At 45.0% G+C, this 22361-nt stretch overlaps 1 protein-coding gene across 4 annotated transcripts in view; it reads left to right on the top strand.

Annotated features, from left to right (window-relative positions):
• poe (E3 ubiquitin-protein ligase-like protein poe) overlaps positions 1–22361 on the top strand; it is a 567105-nt gene that overhangs the window by 145488 nt on the left and 399256 nt on the right. For all 4 annotated transcript variants that reach the window (XM_075878938.1, XM_075878937.1, XM_075878939.1 and 1 more), the window contains 3 exons: positions 7903–8047; positions 10944–11023; positions 17560–17697. In XM_075878938.1, coding sequence (XP_075735053.1) covers positions 7903–8047; positions 10944–11023; positions 17560–17697 — 363 coding nt within the window. The remainder of the gene's footprint in view (positions 1–7902; positions 8048–10943; positions 11024–17559; positions 17698–22361) is intronic.

Raw genomic sequence — 22361 nt, 5'->3', positions numbered from 1 at the left:
CGAATCACATCCGCTGCTAGCTCTTTAGAACCGTGAATAGGCATCTTGCGCATCGGTAGCAGACCCCGGCCATGCTCGCCATGCACAGACCACCCGGTACAGCGGCAGCAGCGGCCAGCAATTTTGCGCGTCAGCGCTCCAACACTCAAAGTAAGCACACTATGTGCGGATTTTTCAATGCTGTAGCTAGGCATAACTAATCATTAATAGACCAGAGATGGGCAGCCTTTGTTCTTAAATTGGTACGTCAATAACCGCGGTACTATTCTCATCTTGAATGTATGCCAAACGATGTTTGAAGTCGGAGAAGTTATTGAATTTGGGATGTCCGCGGCAGAAAAATCCGCTGTAAGGAAGTCTAGGCCACCTTGCTGGCGTCACAGTTTAGGCAATTATACAATCAAGCCCGCTTATAACGAACCTGAGTGGGATGGGGCATCCGTCCGCTGTATCTTTAAGTTCGTAGTAAATGAAACACAGCTTAAAAAAAGTTGCGAGTGAAAACACAAACTTTTTTCGCCCCAAAAAGTTCGTGATGCAAGTTTTTTGAAGAGCATAAGCGATAAGGGCGGTCTCGAGTTCATGCTCTAAAAAAGGGAGGTTGCATTGAAAAAAAAAAAAAATTTTTTTTTGTTGACCTAGCGCGATGAAATTTGGCATGCATTCTCACAAGTGTCTTGAATAGGGAAATATGCAGTTTCATCATGATACCTTGAGTAGTTCTCAAATTACATCATGCTACGTGGTTTGACTTATGTGGTCTGCTCGTGGAAAGCCTAGTGCTGTAACAAAACATGCCAGGAAGCTGCAAATGGTGTTAATCTTTACTCAAAAGACTATTGGGTATGACAGTTTTTTTTTAATCACTTCTCTTTTTTTTTTATAGAGATCATCATGGCTGCCTGCACACATTGTCAGAAACAGTGCCATGGACAAATCATTGTTTAGAAAAAAAAAAACTGGGCCATAAAAAAGAAATTGACGATTTTTGTACCCACAAGCAATGTTCAGGGATTCAGAAAAAAAAAAAACTGAATCAAAATCGGTTCAGTCATTCCCGTGTTACACTTTCCACGAGCAATGCACAATGTACAAAACACACTTGTGAGAAAAAACCTGTTGAAGTTCTCGACAGGCTTTTTTCGATGAACTTTCTTGTTTCTCGTTGTATATTGATGAAAATTGGCACAGACATTGAGAATGACCTCACAGTGCTTCCATAAAAATTTTGAAGCAATACCACGAATACTTTATGAGAGACAAATTAATTCTTCATTGAACATCGTGGAGAAGCTGAGCTTATTGTAAAAAATAGTATTGAGAAAACTGTGTTTAAAGTTTCAACTTTTCTTTACGTCTCTAAGACACCTAAAATTGTGACCTCAGGTTTGTCTTGTGCTATTTGACTTCTTTTCATGATTTACAAAGAACAAGTATGGATTTCAAACCAACTTCTTTGGATGAAGGAGTGGTGTGATAAGTATGACAGAAAAGATTGTAATTGAATAAGACCATATACTGAAATGATGACACATATTGTTTGTGCTGAAGTTGTAATTGGCATAATTAAGTACTTGATTACGAATAGTCACATTTCTTTATTTGGGGAGAGGTTTATTGCATCAGAAAAATGGATCACATTATGACGGTCTATGCCTTCTTTCCAAATAACGAATTTATGGGCAGTAGACTGGTGGCACTGAGATTTTTAGCAGTATATTTAATGACGCGAAACGGGCATATAAAAATTCGTGCTCCTGATTCATACATGCTCTTGTGCCACTCTAGCCATAAAACACATCATAATACAGCCGGTCGCGGAGGCTTTCAATGCCTCGGAACATTTATATACGTTCGTGGCGATATCAAGCACGGCTCCAAGCACGTCTAAATCGCATCACAAAAGCCTATTGACAGCACTCCATATGACCGTGGGGTGCGCAGCCGCATGGACAGTGCAGCCGGCGCGTAATGCAGTTGCTGGCGGCGTTTGTTGATGAATGCGTGAACTGTGTAACTATGATCACAAAAAAAGGCGTGCACTGCGCTTGGTATCGCATTTTCGAGTGACGACGCGCGAAACTGCTAGCCGCTGTTTCGAGCAATCCTTGGCAGTGAGGGGGGGGTGGGGGGGGTGGCCAGCTTGACTGTATGGTCCGGTGCCGATGCGTAAAATGCCCGTACATGGTTCAGAGGAGCTAGCGAGTGATGTGCTTCATTCCTTGCGAAGAAGCATGGCACCAAGATTGTGCTAGCGCGTCGTTCCTGCCCGCAGTCTCGCTGTTGACGGAGTTAGGGCTAAAGCCGACTCTGATGACGCGCCGCGCTTTTAGTAATCTGATTGTGCATCTGGTGCGGCCACTCGTAGTAATCAGATCGGGCCGTCACAGCTTCGTTGCTTGCAAAGAAGCATGTCGCCAAGAGTGCACTAGCGCATCGTTTCTGCCCGCAGTCTCGCTGTCGGGGGAGTTAGGGCTAAAGACGACTCCGATGACGCGCCGCGTTCGTAGACCGCATGCCTGCTCGTAGTAACCTGATCGCGCATCCGCTTACAGCTCGTAACTAAAGCGTAATTATATCCTAAGTGATCATCGAGCCGCGAAAACGTAACGAAGCAGCAATTTTCGAGAGCCATGTCCTCGCGACACACAAGCAGCAGAGGACAATCTCCTGGAGCGAGCATCGGGCCAATGGCGAGACGAGCTGAGGCAACATGGCGGCCATAGCCAATCAAGGGCCTCAAAACGACCTTCATACATTTGCTTTTTATGCGCGTGTTGTTGAAGGAAGGAGCCAGTTGAGGCGGGAAAGTTAGACACGGAGAAATGCTTTTTCCGATGAGCCCAAGAAGCCATCTCCCAGCCCAGCCATCGCGAAGCTATAATTTTTTGAAAATCGTTTTGTTGCCATTTTCAGAAAAAGTTTCGATACCTAGGTGGGTGAAACGAATTTTCCGAAGCACTTTTGCATGGTTTTCAGTGTAGATATTTTAGAACCAGATAGAAAAATGGTTCCAGAAACTGAAAACTTGATTTTAAAAAAAAAATCGATTTTTTGCCATTTCTCACGATCCCAAAGCTGCGTGACGCGGCATTCGTTCGCTGTATCCCGAAATTCGTAGTAAATGAAACACTGCTTTTAAAAAAGTTGAGAGTGAAAACGCAAGCTTTTCTTGCCCCAAAAAGTCCGTGATGCACGTGTTTCGAAGAGCAGAAGCAATAAGGGCGGCATCGAGTTCATTTAAAACGGCAGGGTGCTCGTTCGTCGAGGCAGGTGGCATAAGCTGCATAAGGCTTTGGCTGCAAAGTTTTGTTGTTCTCGCAATCCGATTTCTCCAAATCGTTCTCGCCACGTACTTCATTTACAATGCCCCAATCCGCGCACGGTTCCACAGTGTCGGCATCATCATCGGCTGTAATTAAACCATTGCAACAGATGTCTCGCGCTCTCCCAGGTCAGAGTCGACGACGCGTTGCCACAAATCGCCGCCACAGTGGTTCTGTTCGGAAGCTTCGGGCTCGGCATTGGGCCTGACGTCGACCGGCCTCGCGAAAACAGTTTCGCGCGCATGTAGCCGTCACCGCCGCCCATGAAATATTCACGATCTCCACAGCTGAATACCGGTATGCCCGAAGCGGCAAGTGTGCTGTTAGGTGGTCAACAGCTATGAGCAAGCGCTCCGCAACGCGGCACCTAACGCGCGGATTACGCTCAAGCCAAGCAGTCACATTTTCAACGTTTTGTTGAGCGGCAGGAAGAAGTGTGCTAGTCCTCCTGTCTGCCGTCATGACCACACAGGCGTACCAAGAGCGAGCAAGACGCGCACATGCAACACACATGCCAGAACGCGTGGAACAGCTCTGGGCCTGTTTCCAGTCAGAAAACGAAACTAATTCGAGCCAGCATGGCTGGTGTCGTGAAGAGGCGGAGACGGGCAAAAGGGTTGTGATCAAGAGAGGAAAGCAGATTTGCGAGAGAAGGGCAATGAGTTGCGATAAACGGAGGGGAGGATGAGGCAGGAGGGCGACCTTGAAAACCAAAGCACACGGGAAGGAGCCAGGTTGGGTAGCTTGCTTGAAAGGTCCTCGAAACTCGCATGTGGAAAAAACTTGTAAGAGTAAGTAGAAGCACGGCCGTCTCGATCGGTGAGCGCGGCAGTGTTCGAAGAATCGGTGGCAGTGATCAAAAAATCGTTTTGTTGCGCCGGCTGGTTTGCGTGGCCTCACGAACTTCGATATTTTGTGATTCGTTCTGCGCAAATTAACAGCCGTTTTCGCGCTTCCGCACGTGCGCAGAAGGCATGCTGAGCTGAGTGCGAAGTGAGCGAGAACAAGTCCTTAACACAAAACGAATCGCAAATCATCATAGTCGGTGGGGTAGCGTACGCGTGTGCACTAGACACAGACTATCGGATAGTCAGTGGTCGACGATGTTGGCAAATGGTCTGTTCACTACAGGCCGGTGACGCCAACGACAGTACCAGCAATAAAAAAAAAGGGTAGATGGCCGACCGGTCTTCTAAAGATCGGTGGCAGTGTGAAAACACCGGCCTCATCTGGCGATGCGGGGTGCTCAGAGAAGTGGGGGGGACAAGTGAGGGAGGGGTGCGTAATAAAAAGCAGTCAGGGCGCAAAGGAAGGAAACGGCTTTCCTTCCTCCATGGGTCGGGGAGAGCGGCAACTAGAGGGTTGTGGAGGCAAGGTCGGCATTTAACAATAAGAATGTATGGGCACCTCGCCGATGCCTGATCGGCGGTCGAAAGTGGTTTTCCGGGCAGTTGGCAGGCTGCTGACTTTGTTTGTTGTAACCGATCAGTGGCGCTCGGAGAGGTTCGTTGTAAGTGCGATTTTGTGCCATTGAACCAGTGTATATTTTCATGGTCACGCGGATATTGTTCGTTTTAAGTGAAAGGTCGTTTTAAGTGGGGCCGTTATATGTGGGTTCGACTGTATATGAATGTCTTGTACTAAAATCCGTTGTAAACAATGCTTAATCAATGGTACAAATAGGGAGGTCGATATAACACCGCAAATTAGTACAGTCGAATCTCGATAATTTGAACTCGAAGGGGCCTGAAAATTTCTTCGAATTAAAAGAAGTTCGAATTAATGAAAGCTAAGTAAACGGAGGGTTCCCCATGAAGTGGTGCATGTGCATTGAGCTAACACATAAGGGGGAAGTTTCAGAAGACTTACATTTATTCACAAATCACAGAACATTCATCATTAATTGAAGTAATCGTTGATGTGTCTGCACATGTTTGCCTTGCAGCGAGTAAATCAATTTTGCACGTAGCTTGCAAAGCATGTCTACTTCGGCTTCAGCATTCTTCTGGCCAGAGATGGTGTGTGCGGCTATGTACAGCGCCGACACACTCTGAAGATGACTGCATCTCCGCTACTTCCCTCTGCGCCAAAGCTGCAGCGTGGCCAGCGCGTGACGAGAAAGGAGGAGCGTCTCCACGAGGAGAGAAGTAGATCCGCATTTGAGAAAAAACCAACACTCCACGGCTGTTTTTTTCTCTCTCTCTTAGTGCGCGTTGTTGAAAAGAGAAGGGTTACGTGGCAGGGACAGGAAAGCGTGGCACCAGCGCGTGAGAGAGAGCCACACTCGGCGACAGTTTTCTTTGTTTTTTTTCTCTCTGTCTGTGCGCGGCGTTGGAAGGAAAAGGGTCTTTACGCGGCAGGGGTGGACAAGGGAGAAGCAAGGCATGGGCTCGTTGCAGATCGGCATTTGAGAGAGAGCAAATATTCCACAGAAGCCTTTTCTTTCCTCATCCTTTCCTTCGCGCACAGTTTGGGTGTCGGAGGTGCTGATGCGGGATTGGGCAGGGTGCTGAGAGCATTTTCGGAGCGCAGTATGTTCGAATTAACCGTCGCAAGTGCTTGCGCGTTCGAATTACCGGGCGTTTTCGGCCATTGGAATACACATAGCTTTCACGGGATCTCAACATGAGTTCAAATTAACTGGAAGTTCGAATTAAGCGTGTTAAAATTAATGAAATTCGACTGTATGTAGTATTCGAATGTCTGTTGTAAGCAGATCCGTCGTAATGAGGTGATACTGTACGAAGAAGAGTACAGTCGAACCCTTCTATAAGAGAAACTGATGTAGTTTATTTTGCTTGAAATTCGGAGAGTGTTGTTCGGAGTTTATTTTTGGAAAAGCAGCTTGGTGTTTATTGGAGTTAATTTCTTGTAATTCCCCGATGCTTTGAAATTCCGTGTTTAAGTTTGCCTTGTAAGTTGCTGAAATGTGGTCCTATTAATAATTATTTCCCGAGAAATTGCTTTGCATTGTTGCTGAATGTTGCTTCTCAATTCTTTCATTTTTTTCGCACTTGCTGTTTATCTACCTTGTTAATTAGGCTATTCATGTGCACTTCTGTATTAATGCTAAAGTGTACTTTTGGGGGGCTGGAGCTAGTCAAGCTGCTCTTTGGCTTTATCTCCCAGCCTCCATATTCATGATGAAAAATAAAGGACCAATTATTTATGATTATTCTCAATACAACGAAATCTTGGATGAAATGATATCTGAGCACGATTATATGCTAACCCAGTAAGTGTATTTTAGATGTATGGATGGTTTGACCGCATAAACTTGTATACACACACAATCAAATACTTTAATAGAAAACACCTACATTTGTTCATATTATAATCTTATAGCTTGTTGTAATAGACACTACCATACTTCTTTATGAGGTTACTGCTACTGATTGAGCTTCTCTCCTTTCAATTGATCATTCTCAGGTTTGAAAATCTTAGTGTATCGGATAAATCCAAATAGCCAAAAATTTTATAGGCGGGTGCTTATAGTATTTTTTGGGATTAATCCGAAATAATGGTGCTCTACTTCGTGTGACACCATATCTGAGAAAGACAATAATTGCTTCCCAGTGCGTGTTTCTTGTAAAGGGGTTCAACAGTCCTTGAGTTTAATTGACAGTGATGTGTTTGACAAAGAACTGAGCACAATCTTGGAGTCTGCAAGGGTCCTTGAAAACTCTTGAATTTGAAAGTGTCTTTCTCAAGGTCTTGAATACCCTTGGAAGTGGTGCTCAAAAACCTTTAAATTATGTTCATGGTGCTAGAGTTCTAGATTGTTTTTTTCTCTTCCTTGTCAAGTAAGGACAACCATTGAAGCGCAGCTGATAAATCTCATAAGGTAACTGTAGTTTTCAGTAGCCATGTTTTGCTTACGTTTATTCAGTGCCTGGTTTTTATACTGGATTTTTTACTATTAAAAGTATTGGAACTGACAGTGGTCCATTCAAACTTTTTTATATGCTTCTCCCCATTTCACTCGAATCGCGGCCAAGCTGCCTTTCAGACTCTGCTGCAATAGCAAGTTTTATTGACTCAAGAAAACGCTGGCTTCAATGTGGAGATACACTGTGCCATTACAATTGCCCCTTCATATTTTTTATGATGCTTCACTGCATCAAACACTGGTATTGCGGCAAAACTGCCTTTAGGGTTATGCCACAGCCGTAAATTGATAAACTCGCGAAGACCCTGGTTCGGCCCTTTGCAGCAGACATGGGGGCTTTAATTAATGCTGTGTCAGACTAAATATTCCCCCAAAAATCTTATTTCCAGCATACAATATTTCAGATGTTTTTGTACATTAACATCTAAAGGGCAGATTAACTACTCCAAGTTCGAAGGGAGCACGCCCTTGCCCTGCAAATCAGTGGGGCTTCCTTAGAAGTCCAACTCCTGAATTTAATTTTAACCAAAGCATTGCTGACAACCATTTCTATACACAGTTACATTTGTTGTATATCCTGTAATTTTCTTTTGATAGTGGTGCATTTAGGGTATCGAGCCAACAGTGCTACTAAAACACTACTGTGGTGGTGACCAGTTATATTAATGATGCCAATGGCTTTTACAGGTGCAAGGAAATCTGTTCAATATTCATGGTGCTGTTTCTACTAACCCTGATGCTGAGAATACCAAGCAGCATGGAAAGCTGTTTTTTCCTTGCAAAGAAGTTGAAGACAACTTTGCCAAGAACTCTCTTTCAGATGTGGTGCAAGGTGAGTTCCACACGAAAACTAGCTAAATTGCGGTGCTGAACAAGTGTAGTTGAGTTGCCTCACATGTAGCTGTAAATTAGCTGTGTGGACTATTATGATATAGTTTTTACTGTTAATTTCTTTGTTTCTGTATAAAAGGCCAATTTTTTTTTTTCTATTTAGAGCAACATTTTGTGTCACTGTACTCATTTTCTTTACATCTTGGCGCTTTTTTGTAAGGGCTGTCGCACGCAGCGAAGGGCAAAAGAACGGTACTGATTCGCTCTTTTGCTCTCCACTTGCGTGCGGCAGGTGTCCCGCCAGTGCTGTACGGCTGTGCAGGTAGTGTGTGTACAGGCCCTAAAGCAGTCAGCTCTTTACTAAGCTGTCTTTTCAGAACATGCATGACCAACGCCTCCTAGAAAAATTATGCCTGTAATGTCGCTCTTTTTACCCTAGGAAGCTCCCTGCCACGCGTTTTGACGAGGCGCTGTGCAAGAGCGCTCGCCTCCGTACCGCCTGATCACTTGATAACCCCAGTGCAGCCAATGGCGTTTCGCAGAGCAGCCGATCCGCCGGCGTTGCCGGCGTAGAGCAGACAACGCTGCGTTTCAAAGCAGACAGCGCTGCGTTGAAACACGTTTAATCCTACCTGCAGCTTTGAAGACCAAACAGTGACAAGAAGCCCCGTAAGGCAACTCGCAAGATGCACTTACCCCGGCACATAAGCACAGCAGCATTCTTTTCTTTTTCGTGTTTCTTCCGGAGGGGGATTAGCGTGATCGCGGGGCAGACTTTTTATAAGCCGCCCTAAAATGTGTGTCATCTCTCAGTGAACCAAAAGCACCTTCACTGGGCCAGTCTCTGCCTTGACTTTTCATATTTATGGCATCGTAGACGTTTGGTTCACCTAATTTGCTGCACATCAAAATGGGCATGCTTTCTAACTTGAATGTAACATTGAATTGCGCTGGCCAGGTCACTCCCGAAAAGAAGTTTCTCTCCACCCCCTCCCCCCCGGCCTGCAAATTGCGTCGCGGAAAGCCTAAACGGGGGCAGAATGTAGCATATTCAGCTTGCCACGCTGCGTGGTGTAAGTCATGAAATTTTTGACAAACGTGCAGGATTAGCTTATTGCAATAAAGGTGAGCACATTGTATGTCGATGGACAATATAAATAGCGCATGGAAAATATGAGTGTCACACACATTTTTCTGGTAGAAAGGGACCTAACTATAGAAGGGCCTCTTAGTATTGCTTGCAGCCGCTTATCACACAAAGGGATCACGGCTGGCACTTCATGAAAGGAAACTCCTGGTTGGTTTCGTCGCTGACTAGAACAGCCGGGTACACAACACCACCACATTGCAGCTTAAATTAGGTGGAGCGACGGTTCCGCAATAACGAAAGGCATTGCAATAACAGACTGCGAAAAACTATCGCAAAGATATGCTACAATCAGCAGACTGCTATGACTGGCACTGTATAAATTCGGCCTGCAAGAGACGCTCATCGGCATACCGTCCAAACGCGCTTCGCGTCCAGCATAAACGCAAGAGGCGCAAGCGCACAGACCGTGGCATATATAAGAAGTGTTGCGTGTGCTCTGGGGCAATGGGCAACTGGGGCAAGGCTGGGGGCTCTCTGAACTTCACCTGGTGCTGTCCTCTCTGATGTAAAGGCGCGCCTGCATGCCTAGTTTGGTCAGAGCTGTAAATATGTAAATAAATCGCGTGCTCTACATAAGGAGCATCGCAAGAGTTCTTTCCCCAACGCCTGGGTGAAAGCTTGTGCCCCGCCCTTCGGTCACATAAAGAAAAAATTACCGCCATTCGTGTGAAGCTTCATTTCAGAAAAAAAAAAACTACTTTCAAGAAAGTGCACTTTACTTCATTTAGCAGTTTGCTATCTCCCTACAGAGATGAAAAAACCACTCCAATGTCGTCGTCTGCACGTAGGAGCGGTGACAACGCGCGGTCGGGAAGAAGTCGTCTGCTCGCAACAAGCCAGCCGCGCGCGTCGGTGTGTTTACAAGGAGCAACCGCTAGAGGCACTCGCCTCCGTACTGGAGGGGGAGGGTAAAATCAGAGGGTAGGACACAGTCGCGGCTCACAGTCGCGACTCACGTTCCAGGCATAAGTTTTCTAGGAGGCGTTGGCATGACATACGTACACATGCAAACACTTCGTGTCTAGCAGATGACACAAGGAGTGATGTACACTGCAAGGTTTTACCCACTTGCTGCTAGCTCCCAACAGTGTTTAAATCTGTCAGCCAATAGAAATCAGTGACTTTCCTCCTGTTTGTGGCTGCTTTCTGGTAAAGTTTCCAGGAGGGTCAAGACTTCTTGAATGTTAACTTAGCGCAGGTACAGTCGCAACGGAAAAAAGTTAGCGCCAATGACCGAAGCCACTGAATAGTAACTCGCAGCCCCATTGTTCATGAGCAGGTTGATAGTGAGATTGCTATGCACATTTCATTTTCCGAAGCAGGGGAGGCCGGCAGCCCAGTGGAAAGCAGTTTATCTTGCTGTTGGCCCATCTGAAAATCTATATCTGAAAGAAGCACTTGTTCGTTGCTTGTCAGCATATGTGGCTATGCACGGAATTTCTTTTTTCGCTGGAGTTGTGAGCAACTGTATCTTTTTCACAGTTGCCCCGGAAAACTGGTTGTTGCAATGCTTTCTGTTGGCCACCCTTGCTTTGGAAAACGGAATGTGCTTGCACTGCTAATATACAGCACCACATGTCGCAATCTTGCTGCTCCAGCCACCAGTCATTTGCCCCAATCTTTTCCCAGTTGCACTATACCTCTGCCATATCTGTTTGTCATGCCAGTTGGTGTGTTGAAAGATGCGATATTTTTTATAGTCCTACGAATTTTTCTTAATGCGAATTGTGGAATTGCTTATGCACAGGTTCACACATCAGGCCAAAGTTTTACCACCTCATGATTCTGGAATCTGGCACACAGGATGTCCCTAAGTTGGATGGCTTTGTAAGTAGAGCATTCTATGCTGCGAATTCTTTCTGTGTATTGCTTTTTATTACCAAATTAGTACGATTTATCTGTATCTGGCATGAAATATTTCCTCCAAACTATGGGGAAGTTCGTACCCGTCTCAGAACTTGGTGTGATAGGGTGAATCATTAAAAAACACATTACCTTATATTGCCGCGTTTAAGTCAACTCTGAACAAAGAAGACCCTTCCAACTTTCGACCGTGAAATCGGGAAAAAATATGCAAGTAAATTATTTCAAGAAATTTACCGCATTGACAAAACAAAAAATTGATTGCCAGCAAACTGCAATTTTTAGCCTTCATGTGGCAGTTGTGACTGCACACTTGACAAAAGCTTCGCGCACCATGCTGTCTGGCAGCTCTTGCCAAGCGTCGGACACCCACTATGCCACAGTGCTCAAAGAAGCCCACCTCACACGCCCCGCTGGGGTCTGGAGCTTGTCGTCCTGGTCCCTCCAGTTTTTGTAAAGTGCCATCACCCGGTCCTTAAATGGCTTGTTGAGTGCCACGTCGAGCAGCTGCAGCACAGGGGTCAAGCCACCCGGGATTATCGCCAATTGGCAATCTGCGTTGGCCACGGTTTTCTTCATGCGTTTCATGATGGGCCCTCAGAACGAGTCCAGCACAAGGCCGCCTAGACGCTTATGCCAAACGAGGCGGAACCATTCCAGCACAGGCTTCTTTGTAAAAAAAAAGCCCTTCTCATTGACGTGAACAATGACCTTGGAAGGGGGGGGGGAATTTCTCCTTAGGCATCGTCTTTGACTTGAAAAAGGTGGCAGCTTGTGGCCGAGAGAAGGGCAAGGAGTTGCGATAGAGTGAAGAAAGGGAAGGATATGGTGGGAAGGCGACATTGAAAACCAAAACACATTGTTTGAAAGGTCCACGTAACGTGCAACTTGCATGTAAAAAAACTTGAAAGAGGGCCTGCGGGCGCAGAGGTCATAGCACGGCCACCTGGATCGGTGTGCACAGCAGTGTTCAAATAATCTGCGGCAGTGGTGAAAGAATTGTTTTGTTGCGCTGGTGGGTTTGCGTGGCCTCACCTACTTCGATATTTCGCAATTTGTACCGCGCAAATTAACAGCCATTTTTATGCTTCCGCATGCGTGCGGAGGGCATGCTTAGCCGAGTGCGAAGGGAGCGAGAACAGGTCCTAAACACGAAACGAGTTGCGAATTATCAGAGTCTGTGGGGTAGCATACGCGTGTGCACTAGAACAATACGATAAGACAGGACGCAGATGATCAGATACGGACAATGTTGGCTAATGGTCTGGTCACTCCAGGTTGGCGACGCCAACGACAGTACCAGAGATCAAAAACAGGTCAGATGGCCGACTGGTCTTCGAAAGATCGGTGGCAGTGTGAAAACACGGGCCACGTCTGGCGATGCGGGTGCCCAGAGTAGTGGGGGGGACAAAGGACGGAGGAGTGCGTAACAAAAAGCGGTCGGGGAGAGCGGCAACTAGGGGGGCGCGGAGGCAGGGTCGGCATTTATAGAGCCATTCCACGCGCTACCCGCACAGCCGCAACGCACATGCTGGGACCCCTGGCGCATGCAAGCGGGAGACAAATAAGCCAATTGGCGATGCTCTTTCACCTCTGCTTGGGTGTGGCAGGTGTGCCAGCAGGTGCGATGCGACTGTGCGGCTAGCACATGGAACGGCCCGTAACAATAAGAATCTACGGGCACCTTGCCAATGCCTGATCGGTGGGCGAAAGTGCTTTCCCAGGAAGTTGGCACAGAGCTGACTCCATTCGCTGTAACCGATCGGCGACGCCCAGAGACGTTCATTGTAAGTGCGATTTTGTGTAATTGAAACAATGTATATTTTCACGGTCAGGTTGATATTGTTTGTCTTAAGCGCAAGTTCATTTTAAGTCAGGCTGTTATATGTGGGCTTGACTCATGTTTTCTATGAGTTACAAAAAAGGCGTTCTCGAATAAACAGTACCCATGCTTTACACTGTTCACCAGACAAGTCTTCGTGATGGCTATCCATCGAGAGCAGAGTGCAAAATGTTACAGCAACTTTACTTTTTTCCTCGCATTTTCTTCCTTTTGATGGAAAAAAAAGTAAAAAGAAAGGACATTCTCATCACAATGTAAAACATCACTACTCTAGCAATCACGTTCTTATTAGGAGCAGTGTAAGTGAAAAGATGCCGTGGCAACTACTCTTAACTTTTCAAGCACAATCCAAAAGAGGTCACCAGCTATGGTGTTTTGGCGGAATGCCTCTAGACAGCTTTCTTAATTGCTTTTAATGTACAAAGAAGGCCGCATAAGAGATAATGTAAGAAATCTTCTTGAAAACACCTCATCTGAGTGAGTGCACTTTAGTGTTGTTTGGGTGCGGCTTCAACAGGGGTACTTGTGAGAGATGCTAGGCACTCTTTGTACATTGTCACTTATTCAATTTTTCTGTGAACGTGTACCCATGGATGTAGTACACTCACAGTGTATTACTTATTGGTGGACTATGCTGCATTGGGAAAAAATGACACTGACAAGAACCACACCCCGTTACCTGTTATAAGGTCCAGAAATGAGAATACTGCGATTAAGAAAAATATCTACTGTTGTAATAGGAAGCAAATGTAACAAAATGTGGGCTCTGGTAAAAGATGACCACTTATGTACGAAAGATGACCACTTATGTACGATTGTGTCAGTTCATAAGGGAATATATATTAAAGCGAAAAAATTCACTGCTTTTAAGGCCGCGCAACAGTTGGAAATTAATCAAACGACAATGTGATGCAAATCTCTAAGTATCGGCAGAGTTTGTGGCGTGCCTTTCTTCTTGCTGTTCTATTTCTGGCGGCTCCTCCAAACTGGGCTCTGAGAATTCGAGGGGCACCATGGGTTTGGCAGGGGTTGGGGATTGGCACCTTGGTTATGAGCATTTTGGCTTTGACATATGGGGTGCAATTGCTGGGAACAAGTGCGGAAGGTTACCGGGCGCGAGCTCCCACTTTTCGTGCGAGATCAAAACTTCTTGTCCAGAGAGATGGTAGTGCATTACGATGTTGTCCTTCTCGAACTGAACGTCACAGACTTTGTGTTTGGCGGTGAGCTTTCTACCTTTGCGATGCAAAGCTTGCTTCTACTTTTTGAATTGCGTCCAATGTCTTCGGAGGCAGGTCACAGTCAACATTAATTAGGTTATACACCAATCAAGAACAAATTGTGGCATGCGAGTTATTTACTTCACAATGCCAGATTTAATATCTCAGCTATAGTAACATGATCTCAACTTGTTTCGCTCGTCCGGACATGTTCCTGGGGTATTTTCTTGTTGAAGGTTGTAGCAAGCCAGATACAGCTGCTTTCCGGTTAACCTCCCTGCTTTTCTTCATATCATCTCTCTCTCTCTTCATTAGAGGTTGCAACTACCTTTCAGTGTGTGCCTTGATCATGCTCTCAAATTACATTGTCGGATGAATGACTGTCTCTTCTCCTATACCAATATTTATAATATTTATGCACTGAACATGATAGCATTAAAAGAGCTCGTTTCACAGAAATTTTGATGTCAGCGTCTCTGGTTGTGAGCGAGAAAACATCATTTTGTCCACAACAAAAAAAAAAAAAATCGAGAAACCTGCCAATAAAATAAATAAAAAACTTCAATACGGGCACTAATTGAACCCAGGCTGTCTGCGTGGCAGTCGAGAATTCTACAACAGAGGCACGGCAATGGACGAAACTGATTCGAAATAACAAAACAAAGAACAATGTGAATGTCATGTAGCAGAAGTTCTCATTAATATTGTGTCTAACCAAAAAAAAGTGAGTCTTTGTATTCATACTTTTTCATTCATATAGTAAAATAAATCTTTTTAGTGCATGCAATATTAAATGGTGAACATATTAAATGGTAAAACATGTGAAAAGCGCAACATGTGAGTGTCTTAAAAGGGCCACTCACCAGGTTTGACAATTTTGAGCTGACAAGTGCAATGCGTACATGGGCGCTCACGATCACATATGCCAAAATGTGCAATGCTATGCTCTGCGGAAATGGGTCAAGATGAACGCTGCTCTCCCTTCCTTACACGAGCGCGCCCAGAGAATGAGGATATGACGTACACGTATGAATTGCCCTACCTAAACGGCAGTTCTGTGGCGTTGATACTCTTAGTAGACGACTGTGCTCAGACGTTGCCAACAGTAGCACATGACATGGCAAAAATTATTCAACACGACATGTGTAGTTTATGTAATTAGTGGCTTGAATAGATGAATAAAACTTTAGATCAATAATCAGATGCAATAAGGGAATAATGTGCCTGCGTTTCGCATGTGTTTGTGTCCCCGCGATTAGTGCATCAAGCAGACACGTGTCCTGGAAAAGAAATTAATGGTTCTGTGCATTCAAGCACTCATTATACTCATCTATTCTACCACGTCTAAGCCTCCATTTTCAAACAATGCCGCAGAAAAAGGCAGTAGACAACAAAATAATGCTGGTCAACAAAACGTCCCTCACTTGCTCGGGGGTTCGGCTTGTTCGGGCACGTCATGCGTACGTGACCTCCTGGTCGGATGCCGGAGAGGGTAGGGAAGAGGCTTGCAAAGGGTACGTGGGGGAGCAGCAAGGGTTTCGAGCTCGCTTTTTCTCAATCTCGTTTCACGCCGCTTCAAAAAGTTTTTTTGGCTCGTAATGAACACATTGAAAAAATTTTTGTCGCATAATGCTTCTCATCGCACTCACTACTTCTATGGTCTAACTAAAATTTGTTGTGGTGCCTGCCGAGTGGCCCTTCAAAGCCCATCCATTACATAGCGCTCAAACATATGTTTGTGTGTTGCCTTATACACGCATAGAAGGCCCTCTGCGGATTTGCAAAAGGAACAATTATGGCGTAGTTAGCACTTAACAATTGTGCTTTCAGTCGACATTCTACGATATTTGGAAAAGGTTAGTGTTGCATGCACAGTCATTCGTTCCCTCATGGCTCGGTTGAGGCATACACCGAGACTGAAGCTAGGCTAGTAATTGAGAAGGTGATTCGCACAGGGCCCCGATTACACTGTCGCGATCTACTCTTGAAGGCGAAGCACAAGCGTCGTCCTATTTTCGGAATTGTTGCATTTATAACTGTTGTGTGATTGTTGTCACACAATATATATAAAATACTCAACAGTGTCACGTTTGCCATATCCATCAGTTATTGCTGCTTGTAGTAGTAGTAGTAGTAGTAGTAGTAGTAATAATAATAATAATAATAATAATAATAATAATAATAATAATAATAACGGAATGATGATTTTTATTTGCACAACAATATGAACTCTCGAGTAAATATGCAATGCCAGACAGAAAATTTTCCTATGATCGTCCATCTGCTAGCCCGTCACCGCAGGGAGAGACAGGGGGCTGCATATATGAGGTTCTCAAGTTGCTTATAGAAGCTTTAATTTTGGCCCCTGCCACTGTGTAATCATGCTTAAAAAAGAAAAAAGAAAGAATAAACAAACAAGTTGCATGAAGCAGAGTCATCAATGGGGTCGCTGCTTTGGTACCCGGCACAAAGAAAGTCAGCGTACCTCACTGTAGATAAATCTTCTCCTCCTCGATACGCTTCATACATTGCAAACGTGTTTTTGTACAAGAAACTACTCCGTGCTAAGAGCAGCTCGAGCATTGACATGTGAATACAGCGCACCATTCGCAGTAAGCGCTTGCTATCACTGCCACCGATCACAACACGTGCGCCCCGGCCGTGGGAGCAAAATCTGACTGCAGCGCCACTAGTTCTCGCGACCGCCACACAGCCCGCCTCTCCGGCGGAGCTGTTTTGAAACTGGGTGTATTCTAGTAAACTTTTTTAATATATGTCTGGTTTTTTTTTTTTTTTCATTTTGATATACTGTGGTGTGTGCACATGACTGCATATCTGTACATGACTGCATGTCCAGTAAAAACACATGATTGTGTAGCGCCATATGTTTTAAACTATGGCATCCACATTTTCTAGGCTACTTTGCATCATGTTGTCTTAACTAGTCTGGCAGAACATCTTGATAAAAACAGCACCAGCGTAATTACGATTGTCTGCCGCTTTTATTTCAGGCAGTGTTATGCAACCCTTATACTCCTCTTGCACTGTTTGTTTTGGCATGAAAGCATAGCGCACTGTTGCTCAAATGGCTTCCTGTACTCTGAAGTGGTATGAATGGGTGCCTTACTCACTATTGGAGTCCCATTGTTGACACTTCTCATGCTTACTATTTGCAGACATATGCAATTTGTCAGCCCGAAACAAGATAGCTAATCTTCATACTGGAAGGCAATGCAGTCTTGTTGTAATCTGAACCCTAGGTTTAGGGGTGCAATGCGCGATGCTTATAACGAAGTCACCATTTTTTACATTGTACTTATAAGCTGAAAATCGTCTCATTCATCATAATATACATACCAGCCTTTTGTTTGAGAGGATTAGTGCAGTAGGTTGAAAAAAGTGCATCCGTCTTTTTTTGTATCTTTTTACATATGCAGGCCTGCAGCTTTCTTCTTGCATCACCAGATGCGCTCAATTACTCTGATCTTTATGGAGCTGTGCTTTCACTGCTGTGGATTGGAGCTCAATGTGATGCAGTAGAACGGCCTTCCGATAGCCCTAAGCTCTCATACCTGGTAAGGGACAGATGCTTTATTTTCTAAAATGAAAAAAAAAAAAAAAAACTGAAAATTCAATTGCTGGCTGGGTTCACAGTTTGTTCTGATTTTGTATTTTTGATGTCCAGTGGACACTCCAAAATGCAGTCTATTCAAGGGAGCTCACTAGACTAAGTTTATGTAGTTCTCACAGTTCTTCATAGAAAAAACAAGCTTCTCATAACGGGGACGAATATTCCGGATTTTTCCATGTTAAAGTTCACATAAAGAAACCAGCCCCGCCGCGGTGGTCTAGTGGCTAAGGTACTCGGCTGCTGACCCGCAGGTCGCGGGTTCGTATCCCGGCTGCGGCGGCTGCATTTCCGATGGAAGTGGAAATGTTGTAGGCCCATGTGTTCAGATTTGGGTGCACGCTAAAGAACCCCAGGTGGTCGAAATTTCCGGAGCCCTCCACTACGGTGTCTCTCATAATAATATGGTGGTTTTGGGACGTTAAACCCCACATATCAATCAACATAAAGAAACCAAGGTGGTCAAAAAAATTAGTCACCCTTTAGTGCTCAATCTACAGGGCCAAGGAAATTGCTAATTGAATATGGCACATCACCTAAAAGCAGCAGATTGTTTGGAAAAATGAGCAGGAGTTCTGGTGCCAGTACAGCACCAGAATTGTTTGACATCTGTAATTTGGATAGCCACTACTTAACAGAAGCTTATTGCAGTATATATCTGATCTTTCATTGGTTGTAGTTAAGGAATTTTTCAATTGAAGTTTCACAGAACTGTAGAGCTTTATTAAAAAGTGTTGTTCTATCTTTGAAGAAGTTTTAAGTGTTCGACTTCTCTAAGAATCACTTTTTGCACAATCTCATCTTTCTGGGATCATTTTAACACTATTTACCACACTGCTGGTTTAATGTAACAAAAATTCCCGTTTTTTGAAAACTTTTTTTCGGATTGTTGTTTGTTAGTTCACTAGTTGAATTTATGGTACTTTGTCTGAGTGATGTGACATGTTTTATTACTTCAGGTAATGCTCTTCCTTAAATAAGATGTATGTCCAGTCTGATTTGTTTTGTTTATGAAAGCAGATGTGCACATGTGTGTGCTTCATTGACCCTGAATTTTTAGGTGCAGGGATGGCCAAAAGTTCCCATGCTGCTACCCCATTTAATCTAATGCAACCTGGAACCTGGAAGCTTTTGGCCACCCCGTACCTTTACTTTGGTTAAGGTGGTAGGCCATCTTCAAGAGTCAAATTTTTTTGGCGAGATTGATTTTTTTATTTTTATTTTTTTCTGCATGCCCGAACATTCAACAATATGTAGGAACAAAAATTATCCTCCTATCATCATGAGTTTGCGAGTTACAGCTAGATTTCTATACCGCATGCTCGTATACCGAAACCACAATGTGTTGTGTACGAAAGTAAGTGTTTTTCGTCTTTATTAATAATATTCAAAATACTTCATTAATTTTACATTCACTGTTACATAAGAGGATGTCATTATATATGTTAGTGCTTCTAATTGTTTTTAAATCTCTAAAAACGGCCACAAGGGGGACACAAGATGCTTGTGGAATGTTTGTTGTTTACCTTGGCCAGGCTATGTCAGGCATTGTTTTGCATTTCTTCCACGTGTCAGCGCTACAACGTGTGTGTTCTTAGGCCATCTGGACCATATTCAGACCAGCATGGCTAAGTGCAAAACTCGGAAGACAGGGAAGTGCAAGTTTGGTGGAAATCTCTACATGACGACAAGGCTGCCTCCTGACACAGGTGCGGGTGTTTCGGCGACCGCGAGGAAGTTTGCGGACATTACATAAACATACGAGGCTGTGCTGGAGAATTGTTCGCTTCAAGGGAACAGGCTTGTGGACATTGACATTCTTTGATTGATTGATTGATATGTGGGGTTTAACGTCCCAAAACCACTATATGATTATGAGAGACGCCGTAGTGGAGGGCTCCGGAAATTTAGACCGCCTGGGGTTCTAAACGTTCACCCAAATCTGAGCACACGAACCTACAACATTTCCGCCTCCATCGGAAATGCAGCCGCCGCAGCCGGGATTCGAACCCGCGCCCTGCGGGTCAGCAGCCGAGTACCTTAGCCACTAGACCACCGCGGCGGGGCCATTGACATTCTTTCTTCGGTGTATTCACTGACATGCCCTGGATGCATGAACCCAGTGCTGAAGCTCGAGGAACGCTCTTACCAAAAGATATGCTCAACCTGTGCGGTCGTGTGTACTGACTGAGGGTTTGAGCATCCATTTGATACGTCTAGAAAGGTGGTACGTGCTAATGTTCGTCTCGTATACGCGATGCGCCAGTTAAGAGAAGAGCACCCAGGTGCAGAAACGTTTGCCATAGTCGTGAACATGGCCGCTCCTTCACGTCACTCCGCCTATGACAAATTATCGTCTTGGCTTTCTGCAGCAGCAGGAGCAGTGGTGCGGAAATGTATGGCTGATTCTGCGGTGGAACTTCATCGTGTTGTGGGCAGTGCCGAGTGTAGTGTTTCACAGGCGTGGCCATTCATCTTTGAACGGATATGTGTTTGTGATTTGTGTTGACATGGGAAAAGTCATTGATGTTGAGGTCCTTTGTAGCTCGTGTAAGTCTTGTAAAAACTAAAAGGAAGTTAAGGTCACAAAGTGATTATTATCAGGAATGGAAGGCAAACCACACTTCCTGTCAAGCAAACCATGAAGGAAGTGCTGGCAGTATTAAGACGGTTGGTCTGTACTGAATGTTTGAGAGGTAGCAGCCAAAAATAGGCTTGAATTACCTGAAATTCTGCTGTGATGATGATTCCAAGAGCTATGCCCTGTGAAAGACTTGTTTTGAAAGGACAGTGTCCAGAAACCGGAATGCATTGGGTATGTCCATAAGCGTGTTGGCTGCCACCTCAGAAAACTGAAGAAGGCAGGCAGTGCATGGTCTTGGGGGCAAGGGAAAGCTCACTGATGCCCTCACTGACCGCCTGCAAAACTACTACAGCAAAAGCTCGTTTATACGAACCTCATCAACTCGGAAATTCGGTTAACTCGGACTCGCAGCGCGGTCCCGGCAAAACTGTGTATATTTCAATGAGGTCAAATGCTCATTAATTCGGAGGGATTTAGCCGCGCGCTGGTTATCTCGGACAACTCCAGAGAGGGCTATCGGGACTCCAGAGTCGCGCGATCTCGGAGGCTTGGATGCTCAAGCACTGTTTGCCGTAACCGACGGCAGAACCGGAGTTTTGGAGAAAACGAAACCGAGCGAACTGCAGCAGAATATGAGGATGATGATAGTGAATGAGGGGGAAGTGGCTAGGTGGCGCTAGTCGCTACCCGGGGAAAGCGCTTGGGCCACCGGCGCATCCAGTGTCTACTACAGCTGCTCGCTACGCCCATGCTATGCCTGCTGGTGTACTACTTCGTGTCTTGGTTCTTCGTGTTGTGACTTCGCATGTTGCGGCGGTGTTTGTGCGCGTTGTCGCCGCCGTTGCGCTTCATGGCGACCATCACAGGAGTTGAGCAGCCACAGCAGCCAGCAAATGATCTTGAAAGAAAGGTTATGATATTGAAAGACGTGATGAGCCAACGCGACGTCGCCGCACCGTGCAGGAAGCCGCCGAAGCCCTTTCTGTCCTCGAGGAGTTCTGCGTTTGTTCTCGCGACAGTGAAGGTGCGCACCACCACCTTATGGGATTAAATAAGATTGTTCTGTCAGAAATTCCGACAGCGAGACAGGCAAAAATAAAGCACTTTTTAAAAAAAATAAAGGTTTGTCTGTGCAGTGTTTGTTTTCCTTTTGTTTTCATGGTCCGTTCGATAATTCGGAATTCGGTTAACTCAGACATTTTCTCCGGTCCCGTGAGATCAGAGTTAACGAGCTTTTACTGTATGGCATTGCCATAAGGGCTAATGTGGGCAACCTTTCTGCAATGAAGCAGGCTACCTTTGCCAGTTTTTTCATTGCAGCTCTACCAACAAGCATTAGAGACATGGTCTGTGCCCACTTGGACTAAACAGCTGGTGTGGGTAAACAAGGGGCGAATCACTCGGCCAAGGAAAGTATGTGCACAAAAGAACTTCCGAATTCTGTGCTCAACAAAGTTTAAAATGTGTACAGGGATTTGTGCTTAAATGAACATCTGATGAAACATTTGCACGGAAAGACACAAAATGCAAATGAGTGCTTTAATGGTCTGCTATGGCAGCGGGCTCCCAAAGAAGTCTACGTAAGCTTGTCTACAGTAGTAATGTTTGCCTTGCATGATGCTGTGGCCCGCTTCAATAATGGCAGTGTAAGCAGCCTAGACATCCTGAGGCAAACTGGCATAGAACCAGGGTACTACATGACGAACGCCTGCATCGCCAGAGATCACAAGCGCATGAAGAATTACAAACGCAAGTCAGTGAATGGGACGAAACAGGCCAGAAAGAAGAGCAGCCACATGAAGAAAAGGAGACCATAATGCTATTCAAGAAGGACCCACCTACGAATCTGGTGCACTTTAGGACTCTGAAAGCTTTGTTTACATTTTCCTCAATATAAGAATTTGCTCCGAATCATGTGATGCCAACTTTATAACTTTTTTCTCAGTGCATGCTATGAACTGAATTTTGTACAATGTTTCGCCTTTAATATATCTGTGCAGTGAACTAGTATAAAAGAATTGATCGAC

This window comes from Rhipicephalus microplus, chromosome X (genome assembly GCF_043290135.1).
Source record: "Rhipicephalus microplus isolate Deutch F79 chromosome X, USDA_Rmic, whole genome shotgun sequence".
Taxonomy (NCBI): Eukaryota; Metazoa; Arthropoda; class Arachnida; order Ixodida; family Ixodidae; genus Rhipicephalus; species Rhipicephalus microplus.
Note: the sequence above shows the minus strand (reverse complement) of the source record. Positions and strands in the feature narration are given on the sequence as shown.